We start from the raw sequence: 20,059 nt of genomic DNA on the forward strand, positions 1-20,059 counted from the left end.
GTTCATGATGCTAAACATTGTTTCAAAGGAAACTACTAAAATACTTGTCTCACATATTCAACCCTCATGTAGATTAGAGAGCCAAGTTTCAGAACAGATTCAGGAAAGTTAACAAACTTAATGAAGAAAAGAAAAAAAAATCCCTATAAAACGCTGAGAAAAATCTATGAATTTAAATTGTCTAACTCAAGTCAAACTTAGTTCCACAAGACTCTTGGAAGTAGACATACTTTCTCACTTTAGATAAATATTTTCCCTTCAAAAGCAACTATATGATTTTTGTTTTGATTTGCAGCTGAAAAAGCAGCTAATATTAAATTGTATTGATAACCTTCAAATAACCTGTACATACTCTGATGAGATTATATAATGTATTTACATAAAACAATATGAATGAGAACAACATGACTGTTTTTACTTGCAGAGAAGGCATCTGACTCAGCAGAACAGAAATAGCCACAGCTGGCTTAAGTTTTGTGTATACAGATCTCCAGAGTGCAGTACATAGTTACACACAGCTGTCATTTAATTTTCAGATACTTCAAAGAACTGGGTTTATTTTTCTGTTTCAAATAGATAATTTGTAATTTAAGGGCTCTAGTTGCACAGCCTGATTAATGCCATCCACTTTCAATTATTTTAAGATACGTTCTCCATTTCGCAAACGTTCATGAGGCCATGCTTAATGTGAGGCTGAACCTGGAAACAGTTACTTGAGAAACAGCTACATAAAACTCCTCCTCCTTTTTTTTTTTTTTTTTTAATTATTTTTTTTAAAAATCCTTATTATTTTATTTATTTGTTTGCTTTTTCCTCTTTGGACAGCTTCTTGCTTCAGTGTAAGTAGAGATATAACACACTGGAAGCCAGGTCAGGGCATCCTGGATGATGCTTCTGACTAGGCCAGTGGCTGCTTCCTTGCAGTTCTAAGTTGAGCAAGAACCAGGAGTAAGGAGCCAGCCAATCCAGAAAATTTCTGGACACTAAAAAGCAAACAACTAAATGTGAAAAAAACCTCGGGTAAACAGTTCCAAAGGCTAGTTCTGGTGGCTGCTCTTTCTCATACAAAATAAATGTAGCAAACAGGAAGAAGCTTACACCTAATTTACTGAATGGCAAGTTACCACATTTATCAGGGCATAAGAGTGTGCATGTGGATGATTACAAGGCAGTGAGGACTAGAATTTAATACCCATCTTATGTGAGGACAATTTCTCGGTGCTCATTATTAAGAAAGATGTGTCTTGGCTTTACTGTTCATTTTTAACTGATATTTACTTAGAAAAGTTTTCTATCATAAACTTAGAACCAATTCTTTTCTCTGCCATAAATCCTTCGTGCTACAAATACAAATCCCTCAGTGACAAATTTGTGGCAGGAAGCCCTCAGTGCAGTATGAAACCTGATCCAGAAACTGTGACCAAATTGGTTACACATCACAGAGATACAGAATGAAGGTTGCGAAAGACAGGAAAACAGTGGCTAGACAACATACTAATGTGACTTCTGTCTAGAGGTGTTCTAATCCTAGGTGGCATTTTGACTATGAGAAACTAAGTATTCTGTTTATGTTATGCTCATATAATCCATTTCAGACACTAACTTTCCTTATCTTAGCAAAGCTGAGAATGTTTGCATTGCTCATGCTATTATCACACTTCTCAGTAGCAAATGCTGCCCTACTTATAAACTTGTAGAAGAAGCTCTTGTGTTCTCAAAAGAGATGCAATAAAGTTTGAGAAAAAATATTTGAAGCAATGTTTTCTCTAGTTTTCTAGGAACTGCACAGATTTAATATCTTCTCCATGTGAAATTGTTGGTCTCAAACCCCTAACAATTTATCTCACTACAGTCCCCTAAAGATTATAGAATTGTGTTCCCTAGAGAATGCAAGATTGGGCCCATACTTGATTATTTGTACATCTGCACCTCTGCATTATCTTCAGAAACTTATGGATACACTCAAATGCAGCTACATACATATTTTTTAATGCAACAAAACTTACGAAATTTGTAAAGCTGAATTAATTTCCTTGAGCAGCTCTTGGGTCTTATTAAAATCTGCCAGCATGCTTTGTTTCTCTCTGATGTGATCTGCTGTCAAGACATCCAGCTCTTTCTCATGTTTCTTGCTTAAATCTTGCTCATGCATCCTGTTTAATTTATTTTTTATTAAAAAAAGAGTTATTCTAAAATCAGACTTGTTTGTTCATCATGATTTTCTGCCATGCTTCTAATGGCTTTTACACAATATCAGACAACACAGAAGGTATTACTCATTCATCAAAACCCACTACTTACTGTTCTCCAATCTTCTAGCTTATTTCATGGAAAATGCATCTCCTTTAATGCTTTTTTAAATAAACAAACATAATGATTTTGAAAAAAAAAAAACAACCAACCGAAATACCAAAAACCAACACTTGATTGAACTGTTACTAAAATATGCCAAAATGGATCACTGAAATGCAGCCTAAGTGTATGGTAATATTCACTAACTTTACTACTAATGGGCATGGCTTTTCCTAAAGAAGACTAAATTATATGTAACATCACTTGATTAAGAGGATAAACTTATAATTGCACATGGTAACATTTCTTAAGTAAAACAATAAGTGAAACAATACACATTTGAGTTTAGAGTGAAAAAATTCATACCTGATCTGTTGGTTGGATTCACTGTGTATTCTAAGAATTTCTTTCCCTTTAAACTCTAATTCCTTTGTCAATGCACTTATATTTTCATGAAGATGCAGAATCTCTTTGTCCAGTTCAGCTATATGATGGTCTCGGTGTCTCAGTTCATCTTGCAGATCTGATATTCGGCATAAAAATTCTTTCTCCTATAATATACAAGCAGCAGCATTTAAATATAAAAAAATATTTTAGATAGACTTGTGTCTCAGGAGCACAACACTTGCTTCTGTATTGTGAGCTGAGCAGAATTTCCCATTCAATATACAATTTTGTCAGTTTTAGATGCTGATACAAATTATAATTAAAATGAAGGGGTTCTTTTTTATTGTGTACAAGTGCAAAGAAAGAAGAAATCAAAGTTATGTAACAAGCAATTTCCATTTGCCAAAAAAGTTAAAACCTGTCATTGTCATTGCCAGTTAAAATTTGTGTAGCTCATCACATTTTCCTTCTGCCCACATACACAACAAAAAACCCAGGTATTGCTAAAAACCAGGGGCCTGGGCATTTAGCATTTTCTACCTTGTCAGCATACACTCCAGAGAAACTTTTTTTAACTTTACAGACTCACTCAATGGGAGAAAATTGCTCAAGATGTATGCCCTGCATGAACAAACACTGGCTCGGAAGTCTCTTATCTTACAAATATAAACAAGGGTCATAAATTTTTTGCAGCAGAATATGTACTAAATAGTTTATGTAATATTTATATTGCGTTCAAAATGTAACACTTTTTGCATAAGAAACTATACAATAAAGTTAACATCTGGGAAATTCATCTGGAGCCCATTCAACTGGCTTTGGTAATGCGTCTCCTCAGTTAAGAAATGTCTGTAATGAAAACAATCTTCTTCAGAGTTTTCTATTTCCACCTATTCCACTTCTTACAGTTTCAGAATAATTAATGACCATATAGTTTGTACAGAGAGAAAATCAACAGATATTTCAAAGAAGTTTTAGGTATAATTGTGTTTTGTGCCTTCCTGCCTCCAGGAAATACAAATATATCCCAATGAACAAATTTTATGGGGCGTCCTTAAGAACAGACCATTAAAAATAGCTATCTACCTCCCTATATATAGACTATATTAAAGTTATATGAAAAAGCAGTGGAAAAGTTACATCCACATATCGAAATATTTAAAAAAGTAGACTACTCTGCATTATTTCAACTCTGATCCTGTGAACTGATGAGAATTCTAACACAAAAAAACACCGTTACTTGCTTTGCCCTCAGTACAACTCAAGCTTGTGCTTAGCAGATCATTATACCGAGGCCAAAAGTACAGGGTATGTGGATGGATCAAACACTGGCTCTTGTAATTTAAACTCTTTTTTCTGACATCTCCTTTAGGTGTCAGATTCTAGGCTTAAACAACACGGATGAAAATATATCCTCCTAAATCCTGAATGACAGCACTACGTTTTTGGCTAACACTTTTAAATCAGCAAAGAAGAGGTAAAGAAGGGCTCATCTCTGACTGCCTCCGTTTTTGTGTAAAGGCTGTGTCCAACTAAGCCTGCTTACTCTGTTAATATATTTCTAAAACTACTCCTCCTCCTTGGTGCCGGACTAGCAGTAAATCAATCTTGAAAAGCCTGTTGAATAAGCAAATAAAGAGGTAGTTTTCTGGTCTTCTTACTTCCAGGAGTCTGGATTCCTCTCAATAGAGATTAAACTTTGAATTTTTAGTTACCAGTGGAAAAACTAGTTGTGTATAAAATGAAACCGAAAGATAAAAGTGAATGAATCGATTTGCTACTGAAAGCAAAGGTAGTCCATACTGGTCTGGGCGTTTTGTATTAGGGTTTTTTGGTGTGCCTTTATTTTTTTAAGAAATAGTTGCAAGCTCTTACATCATCTACTCTGTTTTCTTTATATGTTAATAATCTCTTCTAATTTTGCTCCAGAAAAAGAAAGGGACTAAGATATCTCTTAAGTTTGAAACAATCATTTGGTTATAAGCAACCACTTCTTTTTCCATATCACTTAGGCCTCAAAGAGAAACAGCTTTTTCCTTTTAAGCCCTGCTGGCAGTTGAGGATGAGTACAATTTTGTAAGAATGGGCCCTTGCATCCCCCAGCAAGCCAGAGTGCTCCCAGACAGCTGCACATTTCTGAGAGGAAACTGCCTTGGTACCGAAGCCTTTAGGAGGCTTTGAATGAAGTTTGTAGAAGGACGAAAAAGCTAACCAAGGAAGTTTAGGAAACTGGTAGGAATGCATCAGCTGCTGGTGCCAGGTGACTTGGAAGGATTACAGGTTTGTTGTTTGTTCACAACAGTTCTCACCTCCAGCTAAGAGAAAAGCAGATACTGATCACGCCGTCTTACAGTCAGTTGCCAGTCGTGCCCCTTACCTGTCGCCTGCCGATTTCTATGCTTCTTTCGAGCTCCATTTTGGCAGCTAGCAGTTCTTGTTGATGGTTGTGCCTCAGTTGGTCAATTGCTGCTGCATGCTGATGATTGAGCTCTGAGCGCAAGGAAGCTGGTGACCGTGAACAAACAGAAAAGTTTACTTTGGAAACGTTTACATTAACAATACCTGTCCAGCTCCCTCTAGTATTGTGGCTGACCTAACACACTCTGTTTACATCAGCTAAGCAATTGTCCTGTCATTCTATTCCTGTTACTTTCTGAAATGTTACCCATCTGGAACCTACGTCGCTTACTCCTTCCACAAAGAACTAGATAAGATAGGATAAAGGAAAGATAGTTTAAAAGTAAGCAGTCTGGACTTACCTGCTAAAGCTTATACTGATTTTAAGAGGGACATTTAGGTCAACACTGAATGACTTTCAGATACACTATAGTGTTATAACACACACACACACACATATATAGATATGCATCTGTATTTGCATGAGTAGAAATAAAGTTTTTGGACCCATTTTCAAATTTGAAAAAAGTATACCTAACATAGCTTTTCCTTCATCCTCCAGCTCAAATCGTAGAGTCTGAAGTTCCTGTTCCATCTCCAATTTAAAGCCTTCCATGGCTTGTTTATGTGTTTCTTTCAGTGCATGAAGTTCTTCTGAGTGCTTCTGTTGTAAACGTTCTTCTAATTCCTATGAAATCAAAATTGACAGAATTTATTCTATACAATCTTAAAAAAATTATAAAATATTACACAATAACTAACTGAAAATAAAAAACAGGCATTGACATACTCTAGAAATTATTTAAAATGCACTAATTTAACTCATATTTTCTTAACCTACTACTACATTTCTCTTTTCAGTGGCTCATGGTTATCAAGATGACCCGGACACAAAAGCCCTGTTCTGCTCACAGCTGGAAAAGATTAAAAAACTAATCTATGGATATATGTATAATAACAAGCACTGTAGTGAAGTGCAGATCCATAGATGGGGTTAGTGTGCACACAATACACATCTGGAGATTTTTGCCCTCTAAGGACACCCGTGTTTACTCCCTGTTGAATTGTATGAAGCATAACGTTCCTGGTGCACACCTTCTGGTTCGATTTTGAACAAACGGAATCCACCTTGCGTGCTCCAAGACCAGTCTATGATGTGAGCCAAAATACACTAAGGGTGGACAATGGGAAAACTGACTGCAAAAGTGCACTCTAGAGTCGAACTTAAAAAACCTTAAGACCACCTCCCCGTTAAGTACCATTCACTGCCAGCTTTAAATTTTAAAGATGTTTTCGTCAAGGTTTTAAAAAAATATCTTAAGTGAGACATGAAAATTATCTTGCAAGTCACAGAACATAACTTATCCAATTTTTAACATAATGCAAATATAAAATACATTGAAAAGGAGTCAATTGACAGAAAATACATGCAAAATTAGGTAACCATAATGGAAAATTCTGAGAATATAGTAAGAAGGGTAACAATATCAAACTACTATAAAGAAATACATATGATGACAATGATTTCACATATATATAAATCCACACTTATATACATGCATATAAAGCAAGACATGAAACAATGCCAGTGTTAGAGATGATTTTCAATATGCCTTGCTCAGATTTAACTGGATAACAGTATTACTGTAATACATCAGCTGGAAAGGAAATTTAGTAGTTACGCGGATACTTTACGAATGCCAACTGTGTACATAAAATGCTACAATGGCAGCATTCTCTATAGAATTTGGAATAACAATATGAACATGCCTTTTGTTCTTGCTCTTTTGTTTCTTCCATGTTTTGAAAGGCAAGGATATGGGCTTCCTGAAGGGACTTATGCCTTTGCTGATGCTCCTCTTCTAATTCCTGGATCTCCTGAGTCAGCCTCTGTCGCTCCTGACTGAACTGGGCTTGTAGCTGTTGCAAAGAGCTCTGAGACTGGGAAAGCTGCATCTCCAAATTCTGCTTCAGTAAGGAGATCTAATCCACAACAGAACACCAAATATCTGTTAGTCATTAATACTAAAATCAGCTGTAAAGAAGACATTCAAAAGAAGATAACATTTGAAACTTTAAAGCCATTGTTAGTTAAAAGACAGACAAGCAATGTCATCCATGTATGAATTTTTTGTTAATATTATATGTCAGAGATATAATAATTACATTTTAATGGTTTTGTAAGGGTTATCACATTGGTCAGTTCATACTACAGCACTACCTGTAACACAATTTTCATGGCCAAATTATCAAAAATTATTTCTAGGTTTTATATAAAGGATCAATAAAAATGACACTATCAAGGTCTGAAATCAACCATTTGATTGTTAAACTATTCTTCAGGGCAACATCCATTCTCCAAGGATAATCTTGCACTTGGATGGGGGGACAGCCTGCGACATCTACATTGAGGGATTTTTGTGTCTTTTATCACAGATATATCACAGAATATTCTGAGTTGGAAGGGACCCACAAGAATCATCGAGTCAAAGTCTCAGGTGAATGGCCCACAGGGAGGTTGGACCCAGAACCTTGGTGTTAGCACCAGGCTCTAACCAACTGAGCTAATCTCATATGTTATGGACCGATCTCACTGGTAGTTTTCTCATTTAGAAAGAAATGGTAGCATAACATTCTACATCACAAATAAAAAGGAACACTTTTTTGTTAGCTCAGTAAGACTATGAGAGTGATTTTTACGCTTTCTTACAAGATCTAAGATCTAAGCAATCTGAATCACAAATAACTCATTTTCTTAGAAATACCTGATTTTACAATTGATGTTTTTCATCCAACAAGTATTACAGTACACTGTATTCCTTTGAAAAATCTAATTTTATTTTTATAATAATAATATACTTAGTTCTGCACATCAGATACCATCTTTTCAGACTGAAAGTACTAAACTTGTATTCCCTTTAGAGCTAAACACAAGAGAGATACCCTCCACTTTTAGAAACAAGATTTAACCAAAAGAGAATTTTGCTAGAGCAACTCAAAGGAAGGAAAATAAAATTGCCACGTTGCAAAGAACTTGAATCAGTAAGGATACTTTTCAAGCCTCAGAGCATTACATAATAGGGAATTATAAATTTAAGTCTGATAGTGTCATTTGATTCAGCATACCTTAAAATTAATTATGACAAATTAATAACGACATTGCACATCAATTTGTTGTGTTAGAGAACATTAATACCCACCACTTAACAAAAAATAATTAGCAGCATACCAAGTACAACTTGCAGCATAAACGTTGTCAAACATGTGGGTTCAGTTTTTTTCAGAAGGACACAGCTGAAGCAGATTTGAAACAAAAAAGCTACACAAATAAAAATTAGCAGTAAATCAAGAAGAACAAAAAAAGCACTGAGGTGATGTTTTCATGGAATTATATACCACAGTCTCCAAACCTACTTTCTGACCTGTTGTAACAGGTCAAGGTAAGGCTCATAATTTTACACAAGAAGTTACAATTTTTTTCCCCTTTGCATTTATCTACACTATCCCCTTTGCATTTATCTACACTAAATTTAATCTGCCATTTTATTGCCAAGTTCCTTAGCTTTTCACAGCCATTCTATAATTCTTCAGTGCTTTTCCCACCCTGAATAAATTTTAATAAGCTGCAAAGTTTTCTACCTTATTTATCAACAACCTGCAAAAGAACATGTATTGCACATCAGTTTAACTCCACTGATAATCTTTGTTCACTTTGGTAATGCTCTATTTAATGCCTATTTTTTGACTAGTTACTAATCTATACAAAACCTTCTCACCATTGTCCTGTCCTGTTCACCACCGCCACCAGGACGTACAAGTCTAGGGGAACTCCTGCTCAGTCCTGCAGAACCTCAGGCCATTTAATCACACTCTAACAAGCCTTTCATGATAATACTCAAAAGGAGTCAGCCATGGTAATTTAGCCAAATTTTTAAGATGACATGAGAAAAATGTATTTTCGGCTTGAAGTTAAATCTGTCTCTCATTTAAGTTCCTGTTCCAAACTCTGATAATTCTTAGTATATCCTTTATAAACATTTTGAGCATGGGCCAAAGGCAAAACAATTTTCTTTAATTTCCTTCTTGTAAATGCAGAAAATAGTTTAATTGAGATGACCAAGAGTAGTCTGACATCCGGCCAGGAAGACATCTTAGAAGAGATCAGGAATACACAAGAGCAGTTCATACTTCCACCAGATTAAAGTGACTGCAAAACCACAACCTGAAATGAGTCAATGTCTGGAGATGTATATTTGCATCAATAGACTACACAGAAAATAAAGGACAATGAGGATTAAATGATTCTAACAAGCAAGTCAGATAAGTCTACCCTTCTATAATTTTTTTTGTCGTTGAAAAGTGAAAAAAATTTAAAATCTGAGTCTTTTTGGAAGACCACATAATTTTAAACATTAGTTTGATTATTCCGTACATACAATTATATCCATAAGAGCAAATTTTTGAGAACATTAGTGCCTCCCTTTGCATGTCTTTGGACCACCCCTTCTATACACCTCTGTATTGAGGACTGAAAAGAAAACAGCTCTCAACACTACTCTCCGAACTTGCAAGACTTTTACCCACGGTTTTCAGTGCATTGAAAACAAGACTGAAGATTTTAAAAACAAAATAGAAACAAAGAATATTTTGGCTACAGTTAAAACCTGGCACTGCAAAACTGCAAATTATAATAACAGCATCAATCTCATGCTTTGTAGAAAGCTCTTGCAACACACGTTTGCGCTGCCCACAAGCTTGCTTGCGTTAACAATGACATAAAAATGCCGCTTATGTTATGAGCACGCACACAGTGTTTGATGCCCAATGATGCGTACACAGTCACACAGACGAACGGATGCAGTACACAAGCTTTTCATAACTAGTGGCACACGTTCTCCTCTCAAATATTACCATGTTTCCCATTTCATGGGCTAAAGCTCCAAAGCAGTGTTACAGGATAGGCAGGTTGATTAGTGCAAGCATGCCCTGTTCACAAGCTGTAAGTGCAAATCACTTACATTGCTGATAGATTTATGCAAAGCTTCACCGAGACAGTGCCGCTATGAAGAAAAGATCACAGGAATAAAGGGAAACATTCAGAAATCAACTTAAGTAAAAGAAAAAGGGATAAGGCAGGAAGGGTAAACATAGAACATTAATTGTAATTTGATCAGAGAAAAATAAGTTGAAAACCATCTGGGAAAAAAAAATGAATACATCTGACTTTCAGTAGATAAGCTACTGAACACAGAACAAGAATGATGTGGTTTCCCATGTTATGTTTTGGACACACAGAATAGCATTATCTCTTTCACCTAATGTTGCTGTATAGTCACACATTACACAGCTGAACACTTTTGAAGTTATCCACTTGTTTTCTCATTTATGGCAAATAATTTTTGGCAGAAATCATTAAGTACACCAATTTGCATTCCTGTTAGAAAAATTAGGACGCAATCAACAATCAGCTGTGTCTCTGAAATACCACAAGCACATCAAACACATCATATTAAAGAACAAATCTCACTGCTAAAGAGCAGAAAATTAGTCTGCAATGAAGACATTTCTATTAAAGTACTTTTATTTTTCTTGAAATTCAGAAAGAGATGGGTACATAAAAGACTCTTCCTGCAAGTCTCCAGCAATAAAATGACTTAATGTACCACTTACACTAGTGCTGATGACTAATGAAAAGCAAAAAACCCCCAACATATTGCCAAGTACACGTTCTATGAAATATTATTGATCATACAAATAACGCACATCATTTCACCATCCCTAGAGGTTTTTTCAGCACCCCTGGAGGTTTTTAAGATGAGACTGGATGTGGCACTTAGTGCCACGGTCTAGTAACCATGGCAGCATTGGATCAAGGGTGGGACTTGATGATCTCGGGGGTCTTTTCCAACCTGGTTGATTCTATGACTCATTAATGTGTGTGTATATATATCTATCTATATCTATATCTATATCTATATCTATATCTATCTATCTATCTATATATATATATATATAAAGGTCTATGTGTTTTTAAAGATTAATCATGTGCATAAGCAAAGACGCTTGCATAAAACAGAGTCATCAGAAATTAAGTGAGAGCAATTTCAAAGTCAGCATGGCCACTTTACCCTTTTGGCACAGGTCAATCAAGAACCTGGCTTTCTCCAGGACACAGCAGGTATTTTGACACCAGCCTAGAAGCATATAGGTGGGAACTATCAGATAATACTTTGTCAAAATACAAAAAGTAATTAATTCTCATGAATCTACAAAAAGGCACAACACAAAAATACATTATTGTGAAATATCCAAAATGAGCTCATTAAAATTGTAAGAGAGTTATAAGCAATAATTTTCTATGCAAGGGCATAACACTAGGAGGCATCATACACCAGCCGAAAAGACAACAGACTGGCATCTAACAGCTCTGATTCCAACACAGGATTTTGACAGTCCCAGTCTGAACAAATCAGCCTAATTTTGCTGTGGTTCCTTTCCCATCTGTTTGGTGCTGTTACAAGCAGGAATAATCTCTTGCAAAATAAATGTTAAGTCTATAGAACATTTTGGACTTAATATTGGTGGACATATCTAGGCAGCACTGTGGTACAACTAAGTATTTAGATTTTACACCTGAAGCAGAAGGGTATATACTGTTCTACACTGAAGAGAAGTTCCAAGTAAAAATACTTTTGGGAAGCTATATTCTGAGGTCTACCCTATTATAAAAAGGCCATTTAAGAGAGTTGCCCTCTGACACTTGCAGAATAACAGATTTCTTTCACCACGAAAGAAACTTTTCTTTCTTTGCTGTCAAACTGATCTTACAACTAAAAGTATTAGCATGGGATAACCATTTTAATACATATGATTTCACCAAATTTAAGTTTTCTAGAGAGGTGGAAAATGGATGGAATTAAAATGAACTCTCGGTGAAGGTTCTGCACTAAAATTTTCCATTTAAATTTGTCATAGATTTTTTAGGCTACATCACTCAAAGCAATCTTTCCACAACCCACAATTCCTGCCTGTGAAATGAGATCAGTAAAAATCTTGTCCAAAAAAAAATTAACTACTAACTGCTTAGATCTTATTGGCAAAAAGAAGATCATGCAAAGACCAAAAAAAGTTATATTTTAATCAAGTACATTCCTACATATTCTAAAAAGACACACAGCAAAGTACATTCCAACATATTCTAAAAAGACACATAGCAAAGCTGAATACACAGTAAATACAGCTTATTTATTTTTAACAAAACCTGAAATACACAAGTACTTGACCAATCTGGAAGTCTAAGTATCATATCACTATTCAAAAGCATTTAATTATAGGACAGCTGGCTAAACATTAGTCTGGTAAAAAAGACTGAAAAAGATGATTTAGGAGTCAAACAAGAAAATCTTCAAGTGTAAAAATAAGATGATTTGCAGTCAACAAAGCAATGGAATAAAGACTTCTGATAACAAACTTGGGAAGTAAATGCTCCTGTACAGAAATAATACATAAGAGAAATTTTTAATAGTATTCAATCTATTATCAAATGAGATTTTTATAAAAACGTGTGCTTGTACAATATTATTGAAGGATATTTGAAAAGATTAAAACTTACCTACTTAATTTCAAAAACAGTGCTGTTTGATCACTGAAAACAAACATGAATTCACTAGGATTATTACTAAACCTGAACAGAACTTATTATTTTCATCCTTTATTAGATAGTAAATCATTTTCCTAATAACCATACACAATAGAATAGGACTATAGAATTATATAGGCTGGTAAACTGGTATGGGGGCTGATTCCAGGCAAATGTGAAGCAATATAGTCAGCTGCAGCTCCATATTGAAAAGTATGCAGGACACATTTAGAATGCAGAACTCCAAAATAGCGCTGGTTTCAGTATTACTAAGGAATTCTATAAAAATTCAAAACAACCCTATGAGTACTTCCACAGCAAGGTCCATGTTCTGGAGAAAAAGTGTTAAGAACCAAAAAGAATGCAGGCATAATTATTACTGTCTCTACTTCTATGATGGGGAAAAGTGATGAGGAAAAAAAACAAGGGAGAAGGTGGATTTAACTAACACTCTATTTCTACAGGCTGGAATTCAAGGTTTGATTTGTGATGTTACCGCAGTATAAGAAACCCTTGCTCACTTGTCTTTGAAATCAGACTTTGTAGATGTGGGGTGTGCAAGTGAATTGATTTGCTTCTTGGAAGTACAGGAACTTCTGAAAACACATCTCTATTTAGTATGTATGTATTAACTAACCTGACTTTATTTGATTTTTCTGTCTCATTTTACAGTAGAAGTATTATCTTCTCCACCTTCAGCATATGCACAGCTAAGCCTCAGGTGTAACCAAGAGAACGTCATCATGACCCAGAGCATAGAGAGACAGAGCAGAGTACAATCTGCATCTTCATATGCAGCATCTTTAGAACTCACTGATCATTGCAGGCTACTCGGCAGGACCGAAAGACCTTGCACACAATACACGGGACAAGACTGGTACTCCAGCCTCTTTTTCAACATTTCTCCTGGAAGAGTCGAATTTTCAACTTAGTTGGGCCAATCTTGCTGCAGTAAAGCATAGATTTAGAGATCTGAAACTATTCAAGGTTTGTGTTGCCTTATTGTAATGAACATTTGCTTGTTTCCCATCACAACTGTCACAGGGGCCATACGTGGTGATGAAAGGGTGTCTTTTTCCTCAAGGAAGACGTTTACTGCACCAGTGACATTTTCACATTTTCATTCTTTGCCTTCTGCAGGACAATAACTTATCGAATAATAAAGAATTTCTCTAATATGATTGTTTCTTTGGGCTAAAAATTACTTAAACCAGATTAGAGAGGCTTGACACTGAGTTTCAGCATCATTCTTCATCTCACCCAAAGATCAATTATGTAACACGTTTTCCTCACTGACATTTCAATGTCAAATTGTGTCACACAATCTGATTTTGCTGTACAGTTTACTGAATTTTCAAAATACTGCTGGCAGAATTCTTGCATAAAACCTGAGACCCTAACTGGGAAAGGTCCTACTTTATCTGTTTTATCAAAAAAGATTCAGATTACTACACAGTCTTTGCTTCACTTTAAGAATGGCCTCCCACAGATGCTGCTTACCTTTCTGAAGAAGAAACCCTATGTGCCTCCATCAGATGTCAGTAAAAGAAACTATTTTCTGAGGTGCCTAGTGAAGAAGCCGAAGCGATCTTTGGCTTCAGTCCATTTTATCCAGCTAATAACGACAACAAGAACCCTAAAACTCTCCCTCGAGATACGTTCTTTCTTTTGATGAGAAAGACTGATTTGTCAGCAGATGTGCAGTCTCTGGCTGTGCAGTGCTTACGCGACAGATGACTCCACAGAGATTTGGAAAGCAGCTGTTTCCTACTACAACGTTTTGTACTTGGCTCGAGGCTTGTGACATGCTAGAAATTGAAGAGCTACATCAAAGTTTTCCCCCTATGACTGGTAAGAAAAAGCAGCATTTAGAGCACTTTTTCTATCTCAAAACCCAAGAGTTTTCTGATGAGGAAAATGAAGTATATAAAGGCCATTCTGAAATGTGTGACCATCTCTGGGATCTAATTGGTCCTGATTTCCTCCTGGTTTTGTAGCAACCACGAGGGAAGGTGCTGTCTGCAGGATATCACAGGGTGGGGAGCTTATCCTGTTGCCTCAAAAAGATGGAGCTCTTTTCCAGTTGTAGGAATCTGCCAAACTTCTAGGCAAAATCATAGAATGGCTTGGATTGGCCTAGGAGTTTTGAATGTCTGTATCCATCTGAATTTTGGAATATATGCTTTTAATCTGACAAACTGCAGGTTCAATGATCAGAGGAAAAACAGGACCATTTCAATCTCCTAATAATTTTTAAAAGTTTTGGAATGGTACTGGAGCTTCAATTCATTTATTTGTCATAAAGCTGTCAAGATTATATACACACCTTGACTAATTCTTCCTAGAGCACAAAGGTATCACTGCCCTTAATCTAGACTTTCATTCATCTGCTGAATCTCAAACAAATTTTGCCCCACCTTCTCTCTTGTTCCTTCCAAGGTGTGTTGTTTTTACTGGTTTTGAACCAAAAGCAAAAGCTACTTGAGCACATAAGGAGCAAAGAGGCTAAGGATAATGTTTTAAAACTAGATTCTTACCAGTGTCTTTATCTTACATTTAACAGGAAAACATATACAGATATAGGATTAAAATTTTGTTTGGGGGATTGTATTGCTGTTGGATTTGATTTAGATTTCTATTTTCCAGTTTTGGAAGTGTAAACTTCCAAATACCAAATCAAACTCTTTACTCATGCATCATTTATTACATACAGTACTGAGAATTTAATGTTCTTTTCATCCACTGACAAATAGAATTATAATAGTCTTTCCATCTCCTCCAGATTTACTGCCAAACAAACACTGGTGACATTAAATTTCAATTAGAAGTTTAGGATCAGATAGACAAGTTTCTTCGGATATGAAGATATCAACTTCAAACATAGCCTACATATATTTTTAAATTCAATTAAACACGTCATCATGGGAGAAAAAAATAAAATCAAGAAGAAATCAAAAGAGAGATCAAAAAGAAGCCCAGTAAAACATTAATTATATACCAGAGCAACAAACGCGCATTTGTTAGGATTCCTACTATGTCCTACTGAAAATACTTTGAAAACACTGATTTGCTCTGCTGCTTTTGTTTGTCTGTATTGCTGAGCAGCTCTTAATTGTAAATGGTCTTTAATGAATTTCCTCTGTTATATTCAGAATCTTTTAAACAAAGAGTAAAATAATGACAAAGGCGCGGTGCGGGCTGAATGGGCTCATCAAAACTACAGGCTCATAATGAACAGCTGAGTGTTATTTTTGTTACCATGTTCAAGCTTCAGACAAAACTACAGTGACCAATGTGGACAGAAAAATGCACTGACTAATCATCAGGATCACATCTCTCTACAGAATAGGGAGGCCAGAACAAGGGGGATTCCCTATTGAGAAGAAGACAATGATGAAACTGGTGGAAGCACACTCAATAGCTGGCCCTCAGACTGCAGTGACTCTGGACTACGTGATTATCCACACATACGCTCACATACAGCAATTTCTGACTTGCTTAAAGCATAGGTTTCCCACTTAGAATACAGGAGTAGCATTCTTCTAAATCAGTGGTGAGTGGCAGGATGCACACAGACACTGGATCCAGTCAGAAACTCCCAAATCTCCACCGATTCTCTGTGAGGCCGCATGAGTTGCAGCACAGTCCCATTAAGACAGCAGCTTTGAGAGCTGTAGTAACTTGTCAAAGTTTTCGAAGCCAAAGACAGAGTGCTCCTTTGGAAAAACAGATATCTACAGATGAAAGAAGGGCAAAAAACTTTACCCTGAACTGCATTCCAGGTGCCCTCTGTTCTTTTCTGCCTCCTTGGTATGATTTTTCTTTTCATTCTTTCGTATTTCAGCATTTTTAAGTGCTTTTTAAATCTTCCCCAAAATCCCTTACCATCCCACTAGATGTCATGGTAACCTTACAAGTATTCTTGAATACAAGAACTGCCAAAGCAAATTAGAGGGTAGTTACTTGAAATTTGCCTCCACTCTGTTTCTGACAGACAAGCCTCTAGACAGAGTGCTCAGGACAAGTGACAGGAAGCTGAGTAAAATGATTCTGTGCTGAAAGTTTATCTCCCTTCTTCAGGAAACGGATAAACGGTATATGCATGTTATTTCTTGCAGAAATTTCCAGCACCCATTTGAGAGCAAATCTTCTCATTCAAGGATTACCCAGGCTGTGGAACAGGCCAGTAATCCTTGTGCTGGGGAAAGAAAGGAGCGTTTCCTGATTCTGCTGATGTGGATGCACATCAGCTCTGCAATGAGCACCTCCACATGGGCAAGTAAAGATGGAGCAGTAACTGCTTTCTGCCTGAAGGCCGATCAACAGTCATTTACAGATGTGCACAGGAGTTCAGTGACTTTTCTCAGCACTCTACTTCATGAACAAGAGTATACTCAGGATTTTAAGGTCAGCATTTTAAGACTGAGTTTAAAATTTTCCCAAAACTAGAATTTGAATAATGTCTACATCAGAAGGAAGTATTTACATTTTGATATGTCAAACTTCCTCCTATTTACTTTGACAGTTTAAAAAGGAACACACCATCACAAAAACAAACTGAAGAGAAAACTTGAACATATTTTGCAAAAAAGGAGAGAATCTTTGCAGTAGGAAAAGTAAACAAAAGCGACCAAAGCATATGCAGTATATTTTTGTCAATTCTCACTGTACTACTTCTGATACTTCCATTAATAGAAGACTTATCTTCCACTGTGAAAAGCTGGCAAAGCTTAGAAAGAAGAATGTCCCACTAATGCTTGGTCATGTATGAAGCTTCATAAGAATGGAAAAGCTACATATGGAAAAAAATGCTGACAAAAACATTTAATTTACTCAAACATGTTACTGAAAAGATTAGAGAATTAATATTTATTCAAATATAAAAAAGCTCATCCACAATGAAGACACTTGATTGAGTTTACAGAAAGAAATATTTATCACAAGAAGAAACAGATAAGAGGAATACAGGTCTTAACCTGTACATTCCAGTGCCCAGAACTGAACATTGCATAAGACAGACAGGCAAAAGAGAGAACATGCTCATGCTTTCAAAAAAAGAAAATTCCTCCTATTTTGTCCAAGGCTGAAGCTTTCTCAGCAGTAAAACGTTTTTAAGAAAAGTGTTAAAACCCCATTATACAGATAAGAGGAATGGAAATGAGCTAGCATATCCGAATTCACTGCATATTTCATGATGAAACCCTTGCATGGATTGATGTAGAAGCACTTGCTGCCATTTACAGGGGAAAACAAGGAAAAGTGCTTCCTTTTTTTGCCTTCTAGAATAATTCCTCATATCAGTGATAAGAACTATACACTTGGTCTCTAGACACTGACTGAGCTAAACTACCAACCACATTTAACTGTGTATGGTAAGTGATGTATTTAAGCACTCAATCAGCTGAATAGGATTTTATCTCAAGAAAATTATTTTACTCATAACAAAGCTATACTGTTAGAATAACAATAATCCTATGTGCATTCTGTGAGGCACCACTTAGCATTACTGATAAAACTATTACCTAGCTTTATGCATCAAATGCACAACAAATACAAGTGGCGTAAATTTATAGATTAGTGTAACATAATTAAAAAAAAAACAAAACCAGCTTAGTACACTTTATGGGCACAATTTTTTTTGTTTGAACTGTTTGGGGTTTTTTAATTGTTAATATTTAGAGCTGTCTCTTCATTCAGTTTTTCCAGCACCAGTCAGCAGCATTCCAAGGTGGGTACACTCTGTGTTGTATTTTTTTACAGTTTAAGTAACTATATTTAAACCTGCTTTTTCAACACTTCGATTACATAACCATTCCTGTACTTCAAGATAGGTGATTTGTTTTTAAATCAAATTGTAAGAGGTCCTGGGTGAGGAATTGGTTGATCGTTGGAGCTGCCAAGCCAAACAACAAAACCTTCAAAATTAAGTGCTCCATCCTTAGAACCTGCTTCTTGGTGTAGGTATCATGTTCCCAAACCTCGCCGGAAGAGAAGAGAGAGAGAGGTCTCTAATCTTCGACTTATTTATACTCTGGTTTACGTAAAAATTGTATGGAATACTGGGTACTTGGCTACTTCCTTGATTACAAACTGGTCACCAGGAAGGCCTAGACTAAAACCATCACATATACATAATAGAACATTAAGTACCCATATTGATGAGCATTTTACTTCTGAATTCAGTCTTTCTGAACAGCATTTATGCAACTGAATGCTGAAGGTCTAGACACTTTCTCAACATAAAGAATGTACACAGGCTACATTTGCTGTCAAGGCAGGAATTTACAAATGATTTAGCAGAGACCATGGTCTTGTATTATTTTGAAAAATCATTGTATAATACTACTATTATAGACCAGGCCACTATTTCAGGTGTAAAGATCTGAAATGCAGAAAAAGGAGTTGGATCCCTCCACTATTCCTAATTTTTACACAGGCTTCATGCCTTTCAAATGGGTTTTAAATCCATATTCCCACGAATGAAAACCAGGGCTGGGTGTAACAAATACAGTTTTACAGCCCTACTGCTGTTCTAGTTCAGTGTAGAGCTTCTAAGGTGTCTTCTCCAGGACCTGCTCATTTCAGTACCTCCTTCAGTATTTGTGGGAGGAGACAGATAGCATCCTTATGGAGTTTATGGATGACACCAAACTGGGAAGAGTAAAAGGTGGAGAACAGCACAGTGGATGGGACAGGACACAATACAGTGAAAGACAGGGATATATATAGATCCCTCCAGAGGGACCTATAAAGGTTACAGGTACAGGCTGATGGGAATCTCACAAAATTCAGCAAGGACAAATGCAAAGTCCCTTATATGTGATGGACTGAAGCCCTGCATTGGCCCATACTGGGTTACAGATGTGCTTCACACAACCTAGTTGATGGTAGGCTAAGTGTGAATTAACAGCGTGGCCTGGCAGCAGTGACTGCCAGCAGCACTCTGGGCTGTAACAGCAATCAGTAATTTGAGGGAAAGGGATCAGTCCCTCTGACTTGGCACTTATTGCACATCACCTGGAGTGCATATTCTGTTTCCTCCTCCAGTTCATTAATCTTTGGTGCAAGACACATATTGATAAATTTGATTATGTTCAGTGGAGAGCTACCAGCAAGATGGTTGGGACTGCAACATACATCCTTCTGAGGAAACTGTTCAGTCTAAAGAATAGAAGGTTTGGAGGGACTTAATAGCTTTCCAGTATCCAAAAGGTAGTTACAGAGAAAGTGCACTCAGCCTTGTTACAGTGCTGTACCACAGGACAATGAAAGAAAACGATCATGAACTGATACAGAGGAGGTTCTGCCTAAATTTAAAGAAAAACCTCACTATGAGCGTAATTA

General features: G+C 36.3%; 1 protein-coding gene across 6 annotated transcripts in view; it reads right to left on the bottom strand.

Annotated features, from left to right (window-relative positions):
• The window catches only part of FAM184A (family with sequence similarity 184 member A), a 75,250-nt gene that overhangs the window by 9,060 nt on the left and 46,131 nt on the right, over window positions 1-20,059 (bottom strand). For 2 of the 6 annotated variants that reach the window (XM_027900639.1, XM_027900637.1), the window contains exons 10-15: window positions 10,095-10,136; window positions 6,847-7,059; window positions 5,611-5,764; window positions 5,057-5,184; window positions 2,659-2,843; window positions 2,007-2,153 (exon numbers count right to left, since the gene is read on the bottom strand). In XM_027900639.1, the coding sequence (XP_027756440.1) occupies window positions 2,007-2,153; window positions 2,659-2,843; window positions 5,057-5,184; window positions 5,611-5,764; window positions 6,847-7,059; window positions 10,095-10,136 (869 nt within the window). The remainder of the gene's footprint in view (window positions 1-2,006; window positions 2,154-2,658; window positions 2,844-5,056; window positions 5,185-5,610; window positions 5,765-6,846; window positions 7,060-10,094; window positions 10,137-20,059) is intronic. The other 4 variants (XM_027900642.1, XM_027900641.1, XM_027900638.1 and 1 more) reach the window with 3 other exon arrangements.

The sequence above is a fragment of the Empidonax traillii genome, unplaced genomic scaffold, assembly GCF_003031625.1.
Source record: "Empidonax traillii isolate 1590-97213 ecotype Southwest subspecies unplaced genomic scaffold, ASM303162v1 scaffold744:size612752, whole genome shotgun sequence".
NCBI classification, from domain to species: Eukaryota; Metazoa; Chordata; class Aves; order Passeriformes; family Tyrannidae; genus Empidonax; species Empidonax traillii.